This window comes from Schistocerca nitens, chromosome 10 (assembly GCF_023898315.1).
Source record: "Schistocerca nitens isolate TAMUIC-IGC-003100 chromosome 10, iqSchNite1.1, whole genome shotgun sequence".
NCBI classification, from domain to species: Eukaryota; Metazoa; Arthropoda; class Insecta; order Orthoptera; family Acrididae; genus Schistocerca; species Schistocerca nitens.
In genome coordinates, this window is record NC_064623.1 from 148,129,168 (window position 1) to 148,146,090 (window position 16,923).

Here is a 16,923-nt window from a genome sequence, read left to right on the forward strand (position 1 = left end):
ATCTACAGTATCACCTTCCCTGTATGCTGATGACTTTTGCATCTACTGTTGCTCCTCAACTGTGAGTAGTGCAGAACACTGACAACAGGGTGCCGTATGAAAAGTGCAGTCATGGGCTCTCACCCACAGCTTTGGGTATTCCATCGCGAGGACATGTCACCATTGTACTGTCCGTCCCCAACTAGACCTCTACCTCCACGATCAATTCCTGAATGTGGTAGAGTCTTTATCAGTTTTTGGGATTGGTCTTTGAACCTCGTTTGACATGGCTTCCCCATCTTCGCCAGCTTAAGCAAACGTGTTGGTTACACCTCAATACTTTTCACTGCCTCAGCAATGCCATCTGGGGTGTGGAACGCTTTATACTTTTGCAGCTCTACAAATCTCTGAACCTGTTGTGTCTCAGTTATGGGATTGTGGTGTATGGATCAGTACCGTCTTTAGCATTGCGGATGCTGTACCCGATAAACCATTATGGGGTCTGATTTGTGACAGGTGCCTTTCGGACTGGCCTTACAAACAGTCAACTCACAGGGTCTGGCGTCCCTCCCCTACAGATCGGGCACCAACAACTGCCGCTCAACTGAGCAGTACACAATCGCTGGTCCCCTGAGCATCTGCTCTAGTGTTTCCTTTTTCCTGGTAGGGAGACCTATCTCCCACAACAGAGGCCACAGTCTGAAGGCATGATCACAGTTTCCATACAGGGTATCTACTCTGAACTGCACCTTCCCCCACTGTCACCTGTTGTCAGCGCCCCCATGGTGTGTACAGCCGCTCCTCAGATCTGCCTCGACTACTCCTTCAGACTGAAAGACTCAATAGACCATACGATTTTCCTTTGCCTGTTTCTGGGTGTCCTCAACTCATTTGCAGGCTAGGATGTTGTGTACACTGGCATCTCTATGGTCAACAGACAAACCATTTTGCCTTCCCACATCCAAGATGCAGTGAACTACCCTCTCTGCCAAATGGATGCTGTGTATTCACTGCAGAATTGGTGGCAATTGCTTGAGCCCTAAGCCACCTTTGTTCTTGCACTGGCAAGTCATTCTTTTTGTTATCCTTGTCACCTGTTGGTTGTGACTATCCAGGATCTCCTTTATGACCTCCACAATGAAGGACGGCAGGTCATTTTCGTATGGACAATTTGTCATGCTGGGATCCCAGGGAAATTGGTTGACTCTATACCGGCAATTCTTGGAGGCTTGGAATGTGGATTGGTGTGCCCTGGTTTCGCCAGATAAAGTGCTAACAATAAAGGAGGCCATGAGCATGTGGCAGTCTTCTCTCTGTGCTTATCACAGGGAATCTACTGTCCTCTGTTGGCTTCGCATTGGCAACACTTGGCTGATCGATGGTCACACCCTACGCAGTGAGGATCCACGCCACTCGATGTTGTGCCTGTCTCACATCTTACTGGACTGCCATAATTTGGCCACCTTATAGCATAACCTTAAACTTGCTGACAGGTTCAAACATGTGCCCGACCATAACGATTTAGGTTTTCCGTGATTTAAGGAAATCACTTCAAAAAAATACCAGGGTGGTTCCTGTGAAAGGGCACGGCCGACTCCCTTCCCGATCCTTCCCTAATCTGATGGAATCGATGACCCCACTGTTTGGTCCTATTCCCCGAACCGGCCAACCGACCGACCTTCCTGACAGGCTCTCTCTGGTGCTAGTGAATGATGCCAGAGTCGCTGAATTGGTTTCAATTTTTACTGGTGTAAATGGTTTCTACTCCTGTCTGTGACATAGGGCACATTAGTCTTGTCAACTGCTTGAAGGATTGGAAGGGTGCCCCGTCACCTGATCTGACACGGGGTACCGATGGCTACCCTTGCTCGGTGGATGGTTCCAGCTTGCTGCTTGCTGCCCTTCCCATATTTTTAATTCTTCTTATTTTTTTTACATCTGTCACTGGTTAACAGACTTGTCATCATTGTTCTCTGTCCTGAGATTTTACATTGTCTGTGTAGCTACTTTTATTGTGCTAATGATGTGGAAGCAACAGTCGGATGCAGATGGTGTTTCTCCTGTCGCATAATGCATGCTGTGAACCTCCAGCTTTTTTCTGGGACGGGCAGCTGCCCCACCTAACCCTTCTATCCCTCTCTCACTTCTGCTTGCTTCCATCTCATCGGTCTGTCGATTCCCAGATATAGTCGAATCCATTGGAATTTGTCTTTGGTGTAATTCATTTTGGCGAACTATTCCAGTTTGACACACAAAGGATTAACAGACCGATCACCTCGTAGTTCAGTCCCTTCAATCTCATCGATCAACCATCCATTGCAGAATACATTTATAACTGAATTCTTAATAGAAAAGTATTGTAATTAGAAAAGTTCAAGCATCTGGAAGTTTCAGGTGCACGTAGGAAAAATTTATGAAGACCAAACCGTGGCAGCTTGTGAGTGAGTTGTTCCATTGTTATAATGCTATCAGAAGGTTACGTCATGGAAAGTACAGTTGTTTTAGAATAACCTATGTAAAAATTACTCTTGCAATAAGAAAAATGGATTCACAGTTTATAAAATCATGTGGAATATTTTGCATTAAAAGAAAGGAAATTGAAGTTGTTTCAATGTGATCTGGCTTACATCATTATTTCAGCACACTTGCCAACCTCTTCTGATTGAACTTCTTTCCTCGAGTGCTGCAATTACTATTGGAAGTTAAGAATACAATTTAAAATCCAGTTCTTCAAATAAATATGTTTCTCATAAGCAGCATATTGTGTATTTTTCTCTTGTTTAAAGCGACCATGTTGTACAAAAGTGCTTCATTATTCAGAACATTATATTGATAACGACTGAGTTCAAAAAGGTCTGTCTTAATTCAGATCCCAGTTGTGTGAGTATGTCACAGTTTTCTCTTGACCTTGTGATGACAATGAAATTATCACGGTTCCTCTTGAGGCTAGCGCTTCCACAACTGTGGCATTCAGGAAGCCACTAATAAGCATGTGTCATGCTAAATGACAAGCATCTCAGGCGGCTCGGCATTCACTTGTCAGGTATGGGTTTGACAAGCATGAGTTTCCTCAGCTAGGGACTGGTAAGCATCACCAATCCTACATAATCATAAACTCTGGGCAAAGTTTGAGAACCACTGTGTGCCACAACAGCAGAGTGTTGTGTCCCACAGGGACTGGGGATCTCGGCTTAGTCATCCTGATTGTGAGGATGGTCAAAACCCCTATGAAAGAAAACCTCAGTCTCAAGGTGTGCCGTGTGCCCGTGAGATGAGTGGCTCTAGAGGTGGAACAGTTGTTTGTAGGCAACCTTTGAGGAACCTCGCACACTAGTCGTATAAGTTTTACTAAGGCAAGAGGGGCTCTGTGTGAGTGGACCTTTATTTCCCTGGCTGCTCACAGGACTGAGATGGAATCCTCGAACCCAAACTTATAGACTATTAGCATGATGGGTGTGCCGTCTGGGAGTACTCACACTCATCCTCACAAATGAGAGAGGCTAGTCCTCCTGATAATGAAATTGTATTTAGTTATAAGGATCAAGGAGTTGTAAATCAAAATGTGTTTGTAGCGGAGTTGCACTCTACAAAACCCTAGTTTGGTAGTTTTGGTATAGTACATAAATAACATGATATAGTGTTAGGATTATTGCTAGCATTGATAGGGAAAGAAAAATGAATATAAGAGAGAGAAGGTGGCAGCCACTGACTTCTCTTTGTTTTTTGTTTGTTTGTGTGTTTTGCGTATAATTAGAACCGCACATTGATAAGTGTCAGTCCATTGTGTATTTTATGTCCTTACAAAATACAATTTATATTTTATAAGTATTAAAAAGTGGTTGATCACATAACTTCCACAATCTTATTTAACCAAAGCAATTACTTTTGATGATTCCTGTACAGTTAACATGCACAAACATAAGAGAAGTATATAACTATTATTGTTATTTTGTACTCAATAGAACATTCTTCAACATGATCAAAGGCAAGAGTTTCTTGTTATTATTGATAAGTGCAAAAGTTGTTTTCGAATTATGTTAACATGTTTTTCATAAGCTCGACAAAGTACTGGAGCAGTGTTTGATACAGTAGAGAAGCAATGAGCAACCCACTATGAAGTGACAATAAACACCGCTGATTAGTACACAGCTGTTTGCGGTTAGGTAGCAGAAGCTCCACCCACTGCCTCCTGCATAACATCATTTACAACCAATAGTTTAATTTATACATTGTCTCATGTTTATATTTTTTGCCATTACATCTATAATAATTACACTTTACTGCAATCTTATTATGAAATTATGCCCTACTCCATAACCATTGTCTGTAAATGACATTATGTGGGAGACAGTGCGTAGAGCCCCTGCTATCGACCTGCAAGCGGCTGACTGGTGGTGGTGGTCGGCTGTTTTTATTGTTGCTACATAACGAGCTGCTCTTAGCCCCATTCTCCAGTTGTCATCATCAGTAAATATGGAATCGTATTTTTAATTTTTCTACGTAATTTATATTCATGCCTAAGTCTTGTCCTCTGAAACTCTATATTAGTATTTTCACAAGGTTTTAAGGTTCAGATGACGATTGTTCGACAATTGAGACCCGTCACCTGATACATAAATTTTCTATTTTGGCAACATGCGTTCTGTTCTAGACTGTTTGTATTTAAACACTTTTATTCTAATTTTTTAATCTCTGCTTCCCAGGAACAGTGTTTCAAAAGATAAATAATAACATTGCCAATCACCCGAATTGAAAAAAAAGAATGTTCTAAAAATATTTAGACTGAATGTTATATGTTTAGTATGTCACCACTAAATATGATTCAGTTTGAATTTTTTAGTACTGGACAACACACGATTATTGCTGATTTTTTTAAAGCCTAGTACATAAATGTTGTCTTTGAATACTGTATTTACTCGAATCTAAGCCGCACTTTTTTTCCGGTGTTTGTAATCCAAAAAACCGCCTGCGGCTTAGACTCGAGTGCAAAGTAGGCAGAAGTTCTGAAAAATGTTGGTAGGTGCCGCCACAACTAACTTCTGCCATCGAATATATGTAGCACTACACAGGCATGTTTTGCAGGCACAATGATAAATACTGGCGCCAAAACCTCTGCATCAGTAAATAAATAAAAAAAAAAAAGGTGGAAGACAAGCTTTTTTCTCCGCCCCGAGTTTCCACCACTGCATTTTCATACATTATTCAATGAAGTAAATACAAATTCCGTATTGGTCATCTTCGAATGTAGCAGCATTTCAGTGTACTACGAAAATCCGACTGGCAAGACTGTTTGGGACATTTGTCAATATGGCCAACTCTACGTTCTGATTTTTTTCCTACCTGTGAGAAGAGATGGTTGCTAATAGGAACTTTTTGATTTGTGAATCACATGCAGTATTCCCTTCACCATAAGAATAATACGAATATAAACATTTTGCCATGTATTCTTTCCTGTTTGCTGCTATCTCATTTAAATCCTGTCTGGCTAATATACTATGAAGCTAGAGAGTGAGACGACAGCAAATGCGGAAGAATATAAATATCATGTCATGTTTATATCCATATTATTCTTATGCCTAATAGTGATACAGTCAGAAATGAAGCATGGCAATTGACTAGATTTTTAAATCTAAGATGACCCTAATTTCTGTGCAGAATGTAATGTACTAAAGAGGCGTCGGCAAAGATTTTAAAACGGAGAAAATTTTTAGCTAAACTCTCGTTCAGAACATCTTCTATCATACACAGTCTATTATTTAGTTGATCATTATCAAAGAAAGCAGCAGTGTAAGTATAAACAAATAGCAGTCTCTTGCCATTGTTTCACTAATGAGACGATTTCTCTCCTTTTTTTTAATTGTAAGCGGCGGTAGCGTGTACAAAAGCAAGCCATGCCGCGAGCGGCGACAGGCCGTAAACAATCATTATCACAATGTGACAAACAATGCACGACACAGTACAATAATGCATTTTCAGCTTAGAGTGACGTAAACACCTATAACAAAAAGAACGGCACTTGTCAGATCAAAGAAAAATAAGCTATCAATTCAAACCAGATGAAGCACATGTTAAAGGGAGGGTACCCATATAAATACGCATGGAGCACCTGACGCATAGCAGTTGCTACCTAGGAAAGCTTAACTGCTAAGCTTACGACTCGAACCAAACTACTGTAGCTGTATCGCCATTCATTCGACCTAAATTGTGTCTCACATTTCAATGGACCAACTTTGTTTCGATTTGGAGGTGCGGCCTAAAACTTTTCTCTCCCCTTGAATTTCGAGTCTCAAATTTCAGGTGCGGCTTAGATTCAGGAAATTTTTTTGTCCTTGATTTTGAGTCTCATTATTCATGTGTGACTTATATTCGAGTGCGGGAGAGAGAGAGAGAGAGAGTGAGAGAGAGAGAGAGAAACACGGTGAGGCAGAATTTTACGCACTGCATCTATGTCAAGGACTGGTTGTAATAAGCACTGAATAACCAGTGGAAACACTTCTTTTATAGAGTATGTTGTGAAAGTGTCTCCAAATATCTTCTTGTGAGAATGCTTCCTGAATTAGGTTGTGAAAGGTACGAAGTTGTTAACAGAAGTATACTTGTATGGTCATCAGGTCACCTGAACCATTGTGAATCAGTTAATTATGCTGCTTTGAAAGTGAAGATATCTTAATTTTCCGCTCATACTGTTGTGAACAGGCAGTGGACACAACTATGTCGGTAAAGCTACATTTGCAGTTATGTGATTTTATTGCTGTAAATGTTGTGCTTGTGCAAATGAAACTAAAATCAAATCTACTACTCTTGGCACAGACAGGAAACGAGTGAAGAGGAGGCTATTGCGACATTTTCTGCAGTGCCACAGCTGCGGACTGTGATCCTTGAAAAAGAAGTCTCACCTGGTGTCTTCCAGGCTCTGTCTAGAAGCTGCCCACACCTCACCACTCTTGAGACTAACGTTTGGCAGATGCTGACTTGCTTGGTAAGTGTCTCATATCGGTGCTGGAGAGATCCCTGCTGAGAAGGAAGTATCACTCACTATGAGGGGTGTCTGAACAGTAATGAAATTATTTTTTTTATTCTGATGCTCACAATGCTGTCTAGCTCGCAAGGGCAAACTTCCTCTCACCGATGTGATTTGTATTGGCAGGCTGTGTAGAGCCTGACTAGGACTTCAACATATGCAAATAGTAAGACGCAACATGCAACCGTTTTTGAGAGACTCGAATTTGAACATTTTACGTGTGGTTACACGATTCATGTGGTGAAACGTAACCGAGGATTCTGTAGCCAGGTGAGTAAGTGTGTAGTTTCATAAGTGTGAGGTCTGTGGATCAACTGTCGCTTCCCACATACTTCTAACAACAGATATGTGTGATACAGGAAGAAATGGTGTGATGACCAAGAACTGCTTACGAATGTAACCCAAATTTGTTATGCAATAGACACACTGAAGAAGCCATACACATGCAAAGATTTGACATTCATTACAGTTGCTACATCTCACAATAATTAATGTTCTCATGATCAGTATCCCCCTGATTCATACAGTGCTCCATAGGTTACACATTACACTGCCCACATGTAGATAAAATAATATAAATAAAATGACTGTACTGAATTAATTGGAAGTTGCATATCCATTTTTTGTTCTTATTGTGAAGCTTTTATCTTCTTTTTTCAGCATAAAGACTATGAAAATAATAAATGAATGATTCAGTAATGATGGTTTGGACAGTCAATAATTATGTGGGAAGGGAAAAAAAAGTGCAGGTGGTGATATTCGATCCGTGGACCTTGCACTCCAAAAACCAATTGCTTAACACACTTACTGTGGACTTTGTTAGTACTAGTGGCCATAGAAAATATATAAATATCTGTAGAATGTTCAAATGTTATTTTGTCGAAAATAGTTGAGAGTTGCATCTTCGTATTTATGTGTGTTGAAATCATAGTCATGCCCTGCACATCCCATAAGAATCAAATTAGTGAGGGAAATTCATACAGTCCCTTGTCAGTCAGCTTTAGACTTTGAGTATCAGTATTGCTGTTTCTGTGAACATCCTTACAGTTACATGTTGGCACACACAGTGGAATTTAAGGTCAATTAATGAGTCACGATGAGTTCTGTCCCAAACTCAGAGTCCCTTTATTTTATAACTGTCTTGATCACTTCAGTCAGAGTTATAACAGTTTATTGGATTTGATTCTTATAAGCCATTCCTAGAGTTAAAAAATAGAGAAAAGGCAAAATGCAAAGTTACTATTAAATTAGAAAAAATTATGGTACAGGGCAAATAGGGGAATAAAAATATGGTCAATACCTTTACCAAAAGTTACATGTCTGTTACATGCCTACATCAGTCAGTTGACATCAAGTTGCACAGCTTCTTATATGTTGTACTTGTCAGGCTGAACAGTTATCTTCATAGAAAGTGGCATATAAGTTTGGAAAGAAAAACTTAAAACTATAACAGTCATTGTTTTTCATTATTTTAATGTAATCTGCTACAGTTTTCAGTATTTGAAGGAACTACAATGAATTATGAATAGACCACTTATCTGATAAGCAATGATTATGTTATAGGTGTTTTAAACATTCAGATTTTTAAGTAATTGTTCCATATGTGGAAGCCAAGTTCAGTTGAAGCCCCTCTATGTACGTAGCTGTTCCACACATGAGCAGGCAAAGCAGCTGATGTCGAGTGACTGAGATGGGTGTAAAGTGACTGTTTGGCATGTTATTTTTGTAATCAGATATTGGGTACATTTTCCTCTTTCTCTCACAGTTTTTAATTTTCTTACTTTTAATAATAACTTTTGAATTTTGTCATCGAGTCAAAACTCCAGTGAGATAGAGACAACTGTGAATGAAATTGAGAGACCAAAAGTATTTTCGAAAATAGATTGGCTGTACCAATTTGACAGTGGCAAATTTCACTCAAAGTATGGTGAGATATGATGTGATGCACGGAAAAACTATAAGGACTCTGCTTCATGAAATTTTCAAGTTATTAAACTATAAACATCGTTTCAGAGGTGTCAGGAAGACGTCTATGATGAATCCCACTCTGGGGCCTCGTGCCAGCAAAAGTGATGAAACGTGTCACGTCTTCATAACCGTTCAAATGGTGGCTGTCGAATGACTATACAGATCGTAGCAGAGGCTCTGTGTTCTGAAAACCACTACGCATGACACAGTTAGCCACAATTTGGACATGGGGAAAATGTGTGCTCAGTCAGTCCACAAACTTTGACTGACCGCCCTGAGAATGACAATACAGTGATGGTGAAAAAAATATTGAAACACATTTTATGTGTGTGGGGGGTGGGGATGACTATCATTATCAACAGTGAAATGTGGAGGCTCAGATACAACTACGAGACAGGGCACTAAAATTAGGACGCCCCTCCCGAAGTACTACTTGTCTCGAGGAGCTGAGAGTGAGATGATCAAAAGTGAAGTTTCTACCAGTTGTCTATTTCTGCAGTGGTGGGGACATTTGCAAAGATTTTGTAGCCCGAGTACACAGAGGCAAGGCTGTCTACCACATGTGTGTTCTCGTGAGGTTAAGGAAAAGGGCCATCTGAACACAAAGGGACAGCCACAGTGCCCACCAGTTGCACGGCGGCAATGCTCCAACTGCATGCCTCCTAGTTGTGGCCGAGTATGACTCAGCAGTGCTGCCACGTCTCCATCCCGTCCAGCGGTGGCAGTCATTTTCCAATTTCCTGCTGCTCAGAATTAAGGCCAGTCCGAATGGACTCAGTTTGTTGACAGCTGAAACAATCCAACCTCTGTCATGGACAATTGAGGTACAGACTGTAAAAGTTGGTTATTGCCAACATTATAGTCCGACAATGCTGTCCGGCAACATTGTGGCCACACATGAGAAGTAGCAATTTGTGGATGTGTTATTTATTAAGTAAATGAACTGCCAGATGAATGCCTTTTCTAGAATGCTGAAACACTATTTTGAATATATCATTTATAAGCAATTAATCAAAAAATTGGTGAGACCGATACCAATTTGAAATTTTTTCTACCAGTTAGAACCAGACTGGTGATCAACCTTCATTTCTCCACTGGTGGTGATTCACGCAAAAATTTGCTATTCCTCTTTGAAGTGCCTTTTTCATCGGTAGGCCTCTTGGTTTGAGGCATTTGCATTGCTGTGGTGGAAGGAACCAAGGGATCGATTGAAGTATGAATTTGAAGGTGCAATATGAATGTGGGATTTTACATTTGTGGTAGTTACAACGGCTCACTCAGATAAACTAAATATATTTTTCCAATGGAAAGAACGGTTAATAAGAACTATGTATCACTGTGTGGAGCCATTTAAGATAAAATAGCTCCGTGAAGTTGGGAATCACAAATAACAGTTTTGTGTATTTTCCTCACCAGCAGAAAAGCAGCAATAAAAATTCTGTCTGAGATTTACACATAATATCATACCTAAATAGAGGAATTCAGTAGTAGATTTTGAGGCGTCAAGGGCAATAAGGTAAGTTTCAATCTCTTTTGTTCCCCTCTCTGCATAAGTGCAGACAAAGTCTTAAAGGATTTACATATGGCTTGTGAAGATTTTCAGTGTCACACAGATTTGGAAAAAGTTTGAAAGTGTACTTCTATTGGAGTTCTGTCAAAAGTATGTGCTTAAGAAAAAATATTGCAGCCTTATTAGTGTGTTCTGTCCGTTTTGCATCACTTTTTTTTTTAATCACTGACACTCATGTGGAGAGTTGACTTAAAGAGTTGCGTCAAACCAGATATTGGAAGCCTTGTTCAAGAGTAGCAGTGCCAGGCTCTCCCCTTAATTAATCAGTATTTCTTTCTTGTACTGTTATATTGAAATAGATATAGCCATAATAACTATTTACATCAAATATATTGCACTGTGTATCAAAAGAAAAAAGGGAAGATACCAAGGGAATCTGCTATGATAAATTTTTAGGTGATGCAGCTTATTTTCACACTTCACCAGCAAAATATTTACCTTCATAATTTGTGATAGTATGAATTCAGTTACAAATCTGTTGCTATTTTAAAATTTTTGAGTGATGCTTGTAAATAACCTATCAGTACGAGAAACAAATGGTAGCTAACTAGTGCAACATAATTATTTAGTGAACCACTTTCGCTCTCCCATTTTATTCGCGACACCCCTTCCCGTCCCTCTTCCCCCCCCCCCCTCTCTCTCTCTCTCTCTCTCTCTCTCTCTCTCTCTCTCTCACCCCCCCCCCCCCCAGCCCCACCCCCCACACACACATGGGTACAGTTTTTAAATAAATGATTAGAGGGACTGAGAACAAAATGGTAGTATCTCCTTGTGGACACAGGCCATCAGCTATATGCAACATGCTGACTGGGATGGCAAGGATCTACTCCCAACACAGTATGTATATGAATCTGTGTTGTTATGATCCCCACTCATTCAACATCAAACACATTTAAAATAACCATTTTGTAGTGGGCGACATTCAGGTTGGTATCACACCTTTGTCCGTATCACCTTGAGATACGTCTTCATTGCTCATCAGGGCTCAGTTTGAAGTGAAACTAATCTCTGAAGACAGTTCTACTCCAGTCAATGTGATTCCCAGCCAAATGTGCCCAACTGCACTGCAAATAGGCATGTCGATGTGCAGATGTCAATGGTAGTCGGTGCATGGGCTGCTGTGAGCTCAGCCCCGTTTTTGTTAGCCTCCTATTAATGATTTTTGCAGTCACAGAAGCACCAGTTGCACAATGGATCAATGATAATGATGAATGTGAGGCTCTTAGTGCCTCTCTGACGATTGCTCGGCCATCACATTCTGTCATCTCTCTAGGTCACTGCTTCCTTCGTGACACTATGTTTTGCCACCGTTCACCTATGCCTGCCGACATCTTCAAATAGTGATATCACTCCCTATTCAAATGTGGAACGATTCGCTGATTATTATGACTGGGTTCCTTGAGCCCAACTACATCTTCTCTCTGAGATCCCGACATGTACATATATTGTTCATGCTCTTGTCTGTGAGGCATAGTTGCTGTACAACTGAGTACACATAATGAAATTTGCGAAAACTTTGTGTCCTGGTATTGACATTCCTGTTTTTACTACCCTTGCCAATTGCATGACGATATTGTGCTGCAGCATTACACATCCATCCGTCAGCTGCCAAGGTCTACAGTTTTGCATCATTCGTCAATGCCTGTATGAACATCAATTTGTGACCAGTTTGCTTAACTCCTTTGTGGTGTGTCATTTTTTTGTCTTACTGTATTTACATTACACCATTCAGACGGCAAGTACTGAAGTGTAACTGAGATTCTGTCACACGTAGCATAGACAGATACCCCTGATGATGTAATCCGTGTAATTTTGGAATTCTGGGGCAGTTTTGTCACCCTTTTTATCCTTCCCTGTGTCTAATGAGTTGATTTGTTAAGATGTGCAGTTTCGATGTCCTGTATATACGTGATTGACTTTGTTTTTGTACCTGTATCAGTTCTGCAAATTATCCATAGTGTATCATAAACCTGACTCGTGTCTGCTTCGCTTTGATTCAGGAAGCAGACAACCTCTTTGCTGGCTGTAGAAAGATCCACACATTGTCCATTTCTGACAAGGGTGTCCGGGCAAACGTGAGATTCTTGGACGCCGTGGCACGGCTGGCAGACCTGCGAGTGCTGCACATACGAGACACTGAAGTTGCAGACAAGGTGGTTCCACTGCGCATTATAGCTGATGGCTGCCCACATTTAAGTGACTTGGGCTTGGGGGACATTTTCGGCCTATGCTACCAGTATCAAGATGCCGAGTATTTCATCAGTTCCCATAAATGTGTGCTCAAGAGCCTGCGTATAAGGTGGACATCAGTCAACGGCAGGTGAGTCTAAAGTTGTGATGCTCATCTCGTACGATCAATCACTGTGTTGCCACCTCTGCTGTGCGCACACTTTCTATCCTTCAATTTGTTCACTACAGGTGAGTTCTTCTCATCCTGGCATGTGACCTGCCCTTCCTGTTAAACCCTCATCAAACTGTCCCTCCCTCCTTCCTGAGGAAGGAACTGTTGGTTTTGAAAGCTAGTAAGTGTATCAGTTTTACTTCTGTATGCATCTATCAGCAGTACTGATGCTAAGTGCTATCCAGCAATTTTGTCTAAAAAAATTGCCTTTTCTTTTAAAAAATCTTATTTTTTGATAAAACTGTATATATACCAAGGTAACTTACAATGAAATCAGATGTAAAGTGAAGCTTCTGTGTTTGATGTTTTGTAAATTATTTAGTCTAGTCCTCCATGAGCTCGGTGCCCATCTCAGCAGGAAAATGTACAACTTTCAGTTTAAGAACTACATGTAGAGCATAATCAGAATGTTCATTTCTGTGCAAATGACATGTCTTAAAGAACTTGTCACTCAACTCAAAGCTTGTGAAAAAAAAAATACTCATTTTATCATAAACAAAACAAATCAGTCCCATTACTAATCATTTCTGGAGTTTGATTGATTCCTACTGTAATAATTTCATTTTAGTGTGTGTGTGTGTGTGTGTGTGTGTGTGTGTGTGTGTGGAGGTTCTGCCTTACAATTTAATGTATTGGCTGTTTTCATTTATATTTCAGAAGATTAATTAGGATAAAAGATGACTAAGTCAGTAGAATTGAAGACAGTTATCAACTACTGTTAATTATTTTTCAGTTTTCATAGAGTCACATGAGAGATATCATGTTTGCCAGTTTGCTGTTTACAAAGTTTTGAAAGATTCTAAAATCCAAACACATTGGTTTGTCTTCAGAAGGGACACAGAATTATGCTTTGACACACTGGTGATAAAGAAAATTGAAAAATAACAAACTGAATACTCCTCTGGTAGTTTTAATTTTAAATTCATCACAGGTACTTTCGACAATAAATAGCTTTTGCCATCAACTGTGACGAGTATACTGTGGAGCACAGAAATGTATCTTACTCCACTAGACCGTGCTTTGAGGAAAGAGACCACAGTTAATACTAAAATTTCATTTTAACTGTCTTTTGTCTCCTCAGAATATCTGAATAAAAATTGATGATTTCAGACATATTAGTGTGATCTGAATATTCTGTGAACTTTACGTGCTAAATTCCAGTTTGGAAGTAATTAGCATTGATAATGGAGCAAGAGTTTTGGAATTTAGTCAAGCTTGGTATATTGGGACCTATATTTTTACTATTCAAAATGTCTTAAAAATGTTTGTGGAATTGAATTCATACAACCAATGTGTAAAAGATAAATACAAAAAGTATGTTTCCAAAAAGTTTTCAGTTAAACCTCACACACCTCCAAAAGTGTTGACATTTTTTGTCATAGTCTTTTTTACCTGCTCTCTTCTGTCGGAAGTTAAATAACTGAATTATGTGCAAAATTATGGGCATTAACTGAGTAATAGATTTTACTTTTATTTTGAAATCCACTTATGTGTAAAATGTAACACTGGAAAAACCTGAAGTGTGAATTAGGATAGGTTGCTGCTCACCCCATTGAAGAAGCCTTGAGCCCCACAGTTTGGTTCAGCACCCAGAGACACCAGTGACCATGTGTGTGTTTAATTGTTGTGATAGTATGGGGGGGGGGGGGGGGAGTGAGCGAGAGAGATAGAGAGAGAGAGAGAGAGAGAGAGAGAGAGAGAGTGGGGGGGGGGGGGGGCTTATAAATCTGAGTAAGGGCTTTGTCCCATAGCTTAGCCTACTTTTAAGTGTGCCCGTCTTCCGCACAACCCCTCCTCTGTGTGACTATAACCACTCTGTCCTAATTCATACCTTTTAATTTTGGTTGGTTATCTTTACATTCCCAATTAGCCAAAGTGAAGTTTACACATCATGCAGTCATTTCCATAGAAGGCATGTAATTCTGATCATTACATATCACTGTGTTTATTGTTCAGTCTTTGACACAAACAAGTTTTGTCGTGTCCATCCTCTATAAGTAAATGATAACTGCACAAAATTTTAGCAATTTTTCTGTCTGTTTTTCCATTTTATTGTACTCCAAAGTTTTGAAGTTTTGTTGTTTTTACCATTGTGTTAGCACGAAATTACACTTTAATTTTTGGAGAATACATGAAATTTCTTTTTTCTCAAATGAAATGATACAATTTTCAAGACTTTTTTGTCTGTCACAGTTATGATTTTCATGTATTTTTTATCAGCCAATCTATGTGAAATTACGTGGTTATACACTCCCTGGACCAGGGGTTACCAACAAAATTTTCTTGAGGACCCCCTCATTGAGCATGATTGGTACCTTGTCATATCACAGTATCAGGCACCTAAAAAAGCCAAATTAAGAGTCTTTTTATACATTTTCTATTTTTGGTACCTAGAAAAAACATTGACATATTCATTATTGAAAAATTATTGAGCTTAAAACTTTTTCAATTTATTGTTATTATTAAAGTTTTGATTATTGCTAGACGCAGAAGTTAGTGTTCACTAAAGCTCTGCTCATGCAGGAAGTAGCCAAAACAAAAACTCTGTTATCATACGAAATATATTTAATATATTTTTTATTCTTATAGCATCTTGCGGACCCCTCTGGCATAGCTCGCGGATCCCTGGGGGTCCGCGGACCACCTGTTGGGAACCACTGATCTAGACTACTGACTATAAAGAAAAATTTAACCCCCCAAGAGGCCCACAGTCCTTTTGTTGGTATGTGTGTGGTACGCACGGGCCCCCGAACTATTGCAGTCTCCTTTCCTTTCCTTTGAAAGCTGCATTACCATCCCTGTTCCTCTCCCTCCCTATCCTTGCTCCTTTGTTCCTGCCCCCTCTTTTCCCTCTTAGTGGACTTCTTTATGTTGACCTGGCTATCCTCATGGCTTTGTTTTCGTCTGTGTTATTGTTTAGTTTGCTGTTTCCATGTCCTTTTCGGCGTTTTTTGTCCCCTTGCGGTTTGACCTCCATTTCCAAAATTTTCTATTCAGTGTGAGCCATTTGGGGAGGAACTCCCTACCTAGCTTACATGGTGCAGGTTCCTCTCCCCCTCCCCTCCCCTTTCCCTTTGCACCCTGGCCCCCCTCCTGCTAGGTCACCAGCACCGTAGCCAGTCCGTGTGGTGGGGCTATTAAGTACCCACTTGGCTTAGCCCCCTGAAACCACAGGAATCACACTACTAGTACCTGAGCTGTTTTAACGCCTCGTGTATGCCCAGGAGTCGATGCTCATCATTTTGGGGCGAGGTGTTCGTTTTATCCGCCGTGTGCAGCGAGGCCCTCCAGACAATCGCATCACTATGGCTGCCTTTGTCCTGGCCTTCGAGGGGAATGTTTTCCCAGAGAAGGTCAAGGTAATGGTGTATCAGTGTGATGTAAAACCTTATATTCCACCACTGATGAGATGTTTTAAATGCTTAAGGTTTGGACACATGGCTTTCCGCTGCACCACTGATCACCTCTGTGGTGACTGTGGGTGCTCCCTCCATGAGGGGAGTGCCTGTGTTCCCCCGCCAATGTGTGTAAATTGTAATGGACAGCATTCTCCACGCTTGTCTAAATGCCCGGTGTTTGTAAAAGAAAGGTAGATTCAAGAGTACAAAACCTTATATCGGCTCACCTACACTGAGGCTCGTCAAAAATATGACCGGCTCCATCCTGTGTCTATGACATCTATTTTTGCTTCAATTACGCCCATTCCCCCTCCTACTCCCTCCTCTTCCCATCCCCACCCCATTCGCCCCATGCCTTCAGCCTCCTCCTCCTCCCCCCTCCTCCTCCTCCCCCCTCCTCCTCCTCCTCCTCCCCCCTCCTCCTCGTCCCCCTCCTCCCCCTCCCCCTCCTCCTCCTCCCCCCTCCTCCTCCTCCCCCCTCCTCCTCCCCCTCCTCCTCCCCCCTCCTCCTCCTCCCCCCTCCTCCTCCTCCCCCCTCCTCCTCCTCCCCCCTCCTCCTCCTCTTCCCCCTCCTCCTCCTCTTCCC

General features: G+C 40.9%; 1 protein-coding gene across 8 annotated transcripts in view; it reads left to right on the plus strand.

The window, feature by feature from the left end:
- LOC126210090 (F-box/LRR-repeat protein 17-like) overlaps nucleotides 1-16,923 on the plus strand; it is a 110,786-nt gene that overhangs the window by 20,846 nt on the left and 73,017 nt on the right. For all 8 annotated transcript variants that reach the window (XM_049939220.1, XM_049939222.1, XM_049939221.1 and 5 more), the window contains exons 3-4: nucleotides 6,790-6,958; nucleotides 12,539-12,858. In XM_049939220.1, coding sequence (XP_049795177.1) covers nucleotides 6,790-6,958; nucleotides 12,539-12,858 — 489 coding nt within the window. The remainder of the gene's footprint in view (nucleotides 1-6,789; nucleotides 6,959-12,538; nucleotides 12,859-16,923) is intronic.